The 5644-nt window shown below is 52.9% G+C and overlaps 1 protein-coding gene across 1 annotated transcript in view; it reads right to left on the bottom strand.

Moving 5' to 3' along the window:
• Window positions 1–1682, bottom strand: part of EPOR (erythropoietin receptor) — a 7483-nt gene extending 5801 nt beyond the window's left edge. The window contains exons 1-2 of the mRNA XM_011954804.1: window positions 1433–1682; window positions 438–573 (exon numbers count right to left, since the gene is read on the bottom strand). Coding sequence (XP_011810194.1) covers window positions 438–573; window positions 1433–1547 — 251 coding nt within the window. The 5' untranslated portion in view covers window positions 1548–1682. The remainder of the gene's footprint in view (window positions 1–437; window positions 574–1432) is intronic.
• Window positions 1683–5644: the final 3962 nt, after the last annotated feature.

The following is a 5644-nucleotide window of genomic DNA, read 5'->3' as shown; positions in this document are numbered from 1 at the left end:
TTTTTTTTTTTTTTCCAGAGACGGGGATCTCGCTGTGTTGCCCTTTCTGGTCTTGAACTCCTGGGCTCAAGCAATTCTCCCCCTTCGACCTCCCAAAGAGTTGGGATTACAGTCATGAGTCACTGCTGGTCTCCTTTTGGATACTACCTCGAGAGGGCGTCCCAGCGCGGATGTAGTAACGCCTAATCCTCGAGTTGGAGGCGTTGTTATCCCAGCCTGATGTTTGGGGTCGCGCTCCAGCGGTGATCGCGGGAGTGTTCGCGCCCCGGCCCATAGGGGGCGTGCCAGAACTGGACCCGCAGGGTTCCCTCCAGTGACCACGAGTGGAGGCGCCCTCGAGCCTCAAACAGCCGGGGACGTCCGAGGCTACGACCTCCAAGGAGCTCTGCCCCACCCACTCCCTCCGCCCGAGGAGGCGCCCGCCGGCTCGGACTCACTCGAGCTGGTAGGAGAAGTTGTAGTTGTCTGGGCCCACCCCAGCACTCGCCGCTTCCTCCCAGAAACACACCAAGTCCTCCAACCGCTCGGTGAAGCACAGAAGCTCTTCGGGTCCGCGGGCCGCCAGCAAGGCCGCTGGGGAGGGGCGACAAAGGAAGGGCATGGGGGTCTGAGCTCTGTCCTCGGAAGACAGCCCCCTCCTCTTCCCTCCCGCAGCCTGGGCGGACCCGATAAGAAAAAAGCCCCGCCCTGACATCTTCCCAAGCGGGGCCCTTGGAGGGGTCCGCAGAGGTGGTGCCCCCCTAATTCCCAGAGGCAAGTTGCTCGCCTTACAGTCCCCCGCCGTCACCACTCGCGCACACCTGCCCACCCTGCGGGCAGTTGAGCTGGTCGCGGAGTTCAAGACCTTGAGCTCGGGGCTGCCAGCCCCGCCCCAGCCTAGGACTTGCGCGCGGCTGGGGGTGTGTGCGGAGAGGCGGGCCCCCTATCGGCCCCGGCAGGCTCCCGGCCGACCGATAGCGCCAACCGTGTACCCCGCCTCCCTCCCTCCACCGGGCCGGGCAAGTGATCTGGCGCCCTCACGCAAACCGTGTTTACAGTAACCTGTGGCTTGGCCCCTCTAACTCGGACCCGGGCTATATCCTCCCTCCCCTAGGGAGGGTCGGCTGGGTGCCCACCCCCCAGGGACCTTAGCACCAAGCCTGCGCCCTTAGGATTTAGCATGTCCCAGACTCCCTGAAAAGGTAAAACGGGAACCGTAAGCCTACTGTAGCTCTTCCCCAGGACACGATCAGGAGTCTTGAATCCTAACATGTCCCACCCCACCCCCGCCGATCCAGGACCCAGTCTAAGGGTTCAGATGCCAGCTTGGCCCCCAGGACCCGGTCTGAAAGTCCAGAAATAGGCATAGCCCCCAGGACCTAGGCTGGGAGTTCAAGGCCCAGCATGGTCCTGCAGTCTCCAGTGTAGGGGTCCACACGCAGCTCATCCTTACCTTTGCTCTCGAACTTGGGGTCCGGGAGGTTGGGCGGGGGCGCCCAGGCGGCCCCAGCGAGCAGGAGACAAAGGGAACCGACCTGGGGCCACAAGGACGCCCCAAGGTGGTCCATGATACAGCCCCCGCCACGGGGAGCCCAGGGCTCCTGCCCCTCCGTCCCCCGCCCCTGGCACAGTCCTCAGCTGGGTCAGCAGCTGCCTCCGCCGGACGCAGCTGACCAGGCCCTTCCCTACCAGGCGCCTCTAAGTGGCAGATCCCCGAGGGGGCGGGGCCAGCACAGCCTGGGTAGAGATAAGTTCTGGCGGGAGGGGGCAGGGGCCCTTCCCGGGCCCAGAGGCCGCTTGGGTGCAGGGGAGGGAGTTGGGCTGCAACAGCTCCCGTTCTGGCTTCAGACACACTTTTTTTTTTGCTATGTGGCCCTGGACAGGTGACTTACCTTACCTGAGCTTCAGACTTCTCATCTGTAAAATCTAGCCTGGCACATAGCAAACATTCCAAAAAATGTATCTCCTGATTTTATCGCAGAAATCAACATCTCTTTCCAGCCTGGAAATAAATAAAAATTATTTTCTCTTTCTCTTTTTTTTTCAGACGGAGTCTCGCTCTGTCGCCCAGGCTGGAGTGCAGTGGCCAGATCTCAGCTCACTGCAAGCTCCGCCTCCCGGGTTTACGCCATTCTCCTGCCTCCGCCTCCCAAGTAGCTGGGACTACAGGCGCCCGCCTCGTCGCCCGGCTAGTTTTTTGTATTTTTTAGTAGAGACGGGGTTTCACCATGTAGCTCAGGATGGTCTCGATCTCCTGACCTCGTGATCCACCCGTCTTGGCCTCCCAAAGTGCTGGGATTACAGGCTTGAGCCACCGCGCCCGGCCGTGTGTCAAGTTCTTAAAACAGATCTTGATATACAATAAGCATCCAGTAAGTATAGCAATTTGCTTAAACTAGTTCAAGCAGGATGCTAAACTAACATCCAAATGGTCTTAAGAGGCCGGGTGTGGTGGCTCATGCCTGTAATCCCAACACTTTGGGAGGCAGAGGAAAAATATACCCATTTGGGCAAAAAATATCCAAATGGTCTTAAGGTCTTTCATTTCTTTTCTTTTTCTTTTTTCCTTTCTTTTTTTTTTTTTTTTTGAGATGGACTCTCGCTTTGTCACTCAGGCTGGAGTACAGTGGTGCAATCTCGGCTCACTGCAACCTCCGACTCTTGGGTCCAAGCGATTCTCTCCTGCCTGTCTCCCGAGTAGCTGGGATTACAGGTATGCGCCACCACGCCTGGCTAATTTTTGTATTTTTAGTAGAGACGGGATTTCACCATGTTGGTCAGGTGGTCTCGAACTACTGACCTCGTGATCCACCTGACTGGGCCTCCCAAAGTGATGGGATTACAGGCATGAGCCACTGTGCCTGGACGGTCTTAAGGTGTTAATACTCACAGAAGACCAAAATTTTAAAAAGCCTGTAAAGGAGCGGCCAGGCACGGTGACTCACGCCTGTAATCCCAGCATTTTGGGAGGGAAAGGCGGGCAAATCATGAGACCAGGAGTTTGAGACCAGCCTGACCAAAATGGTGAAATCTTGTCTCTACTAAAAATACAAAGATTAGCCAGGCATGGTGGCACGCGCCTGTAATCCCAGCTACTCAAAAGGTTGAGGCAGGAGAATCGCTTGAACCCGGGAGGCGGAGGTTGCAATGAGCCGAGATCTTGCCATTGCACTCCAGCCTGGGCAACAGACCAAGACTCCGTCTCAAAAAAATAAATAAATAAATAAATAAATAAATAAATAAGGAGCATGTTGTGTGCTAGTAATTGGTCTTTCATCAGACCTTATATGATACTTAAATTTATCTATCCCTTCTCTTCTCCCAACCCTCATAATTCCTGGGCATTCCCCATTATTGCTCCACGGATAATGTTTGAAAACCTAGCGCTTATTTTTTGCCTATTCACCAGAACTCCCCCTTCTCCTCGTAACAGCTCCACATTTAATGTCCACTTATGGACTCTCCCAGGCTCCACCCACGGACTCTCCCAGGCTCCACCCATGGACTCTCCCAGGCTCCACCCCTGCGATTCAAAGTTTCTCTGCCAGCTCAAAGGGTGGGCACAGGACCCGGGCCTGGCTAATCAGCACACCACATTCCCCTGAACACAGTGATTGGTTTAGGGGTGGACACATGACGCAAATTGGCCCAATGGGCGCCTCCTGTGGGACTTCTTGCTGGAGGTGATGGAAAGGAGGGGCTCTGCTTGCATGGGATGGGGGAGCTGTAGGGATATAAGCCTATTCCTCCACAAGCCTGCCTTGGAGTAGAGCTATATATATATACATATGTGTGTATGTGTGTGTGTGTGTGTTTGTGTGTATATCTTTTTTTTTTGGTAGAGACAGAATCTTGCCCTGTCTCCCAGGCTGAGTGCAGTGGTGTGATCTCGGTTCACTGCAACCTCAGCCTCCCAAGTAGCTGGGATTACAGGCGCATGCCACCACACCCAGCTACAAGGAAAATTATATTAAATAAAATATGATTTGGGCTACTGTAACAGCAACTCTAATAATAGTGGCTTAAGTAAGATAAAAATTTATTTCTCCCTTATGTAACACTCCAAGTATCAACAATCCAATATGGCAACTCCCTGGTCTCATAGGCCCAGGCTCCTTCTAGCTTGTTGCTTAACTATTCAGAGGATGTGAACCACCTAATCCAAAATGATCCACTCCACATCTTCATTCTGACCAGCAGGAGGGAGGAAAGGGAGAAAAGAAGGACACCCGCTTCCCTTTAAGGGCAGGCTCTGAAATTTGTTCACATCCTTTCCCTTTATATCTCATTGGCCAAGACTTAGCCAAAGGCCAGATATGACTACACCTTGCTGCAGAGGAGGTGGGGAATATGGCTTTTACTTTGGGAGGCCAGCTAAAAATCAGTGGTTCCATGACCATAGAAGAAGGTGATTAAATTTGGGGGGACAATGGACTATCTCAGAGCAAATCAGAGCAAAGAGACAGCAAGAAAACCCTGATGACATCTTTTGAGTGCCTGGATGCAACTGTGCCTGAAGCCCTACTCATTGGACATTTCAATTGCATGAGCCACAAATTTCCTTTTTTGCACATGCCTGTTTGAACTGGATTTTTGGTCACTTGCAACAGAAATAACTCTGATTAGTGCAATGAGATGTTAAGCCCCTAGTTGATGTCCTATGCTGAGTAGGAGGTCATAAGTGGGCATTATTATTGTTGCTGTTACTATGTTGCAGTTGGCCCTACAGCTCATTCCATCACTGCCCTCTCTATCGTACTCCAATGCTGATAGAGAGATCATCCCTCTCTTTTCATCCTCTCAATCTTTTTCTTTTTTCTTTTCTTTCTTTCTTTTTTTTTTTTTCCAGACAGAATTTTGTTCTTGTTGCCCAGGCTGGAGTGCAATGGAGTGATCTCAACTCACTGCAACCTCTGCCTGCCTGGTTCAGGCGATTATCCTGCCTTAGCCTACCGAGTAGCTGGGATTACAAGAGTCTGCCACCACGCCTGGCTAATTTTTTGTATATTTAGTAAAGATGGGGTTTCACCATGTTGACCAGGCTGGTTTTGGACTCCTGGCCTCAAGAAATCCACCTGTCTTGCCCTCCCAAAGTGCTAGAGCAACTGCACCCAGTCTTTGTTGTTTTTTTTTTTTCTTCAGATAGAGTCCCACTGTCACCCAGGCTGGAATGCAATGGCACGATCTCGGTTCACTGTACCTCCACCTTCTGGGTTCAAGCAATTCTCCTGCCTCAGCCTCCTGAGTAGCTGGGATTACAGGCGCCCACCACCATGCCCAGCTAATTTTTATGTTTTTTAGTAGAGATAGGGTTTTACCATGTTGGCCAGGCTGACCTTGACCTCCTGACCTCAAGTGATCCGCCCACCTCGGCCTCCCAAAATGATGGGATTACAGGTGTGAGCCACCACACCTGGCCCTTTTTTTGTTTTTGAAACAGGATCTCAAGGCCGGGCGCGGTAGCCCAAGCCTGTAATCCTAGCACTTTGGGAGGCCGAGACAGGCGGATCACAAGGTCAGGAGATCGAGACCACCCTGGCTAATACGGTGAAACCCCGTCTCTACTAAAGAATACAAAAAACTAGCCGGGCGACGAGGCGGGCGCCTGTAGTCCCAGCTACTTGGGAGGCGGAGGCAGGAGAATGGCGTAAACCCGGGAGGCGGA

The sequence above is a fragment of the Colobus angolensis genome, unplaced genomic scaffold (genome assembly GCF_000951035.1).
Source record: "Colobus angolensis palliatus isolate OR3802 unplaced genomic scaffold, Cang.pa_1.0 Scaffold39, whole genome shotgun sequence".
Taxonomy (NCBI): Eukaryota; Metazoa; Chordata; class Mammalia; order Primates; family Cercopithecidae; genus Colobus; species Colobus angolensis.
The sequence above is the reverse complement of the archived record's forward strand: the minus strand, read 5'-3'. Positions and strand labels throughout refer to the sequence as shown.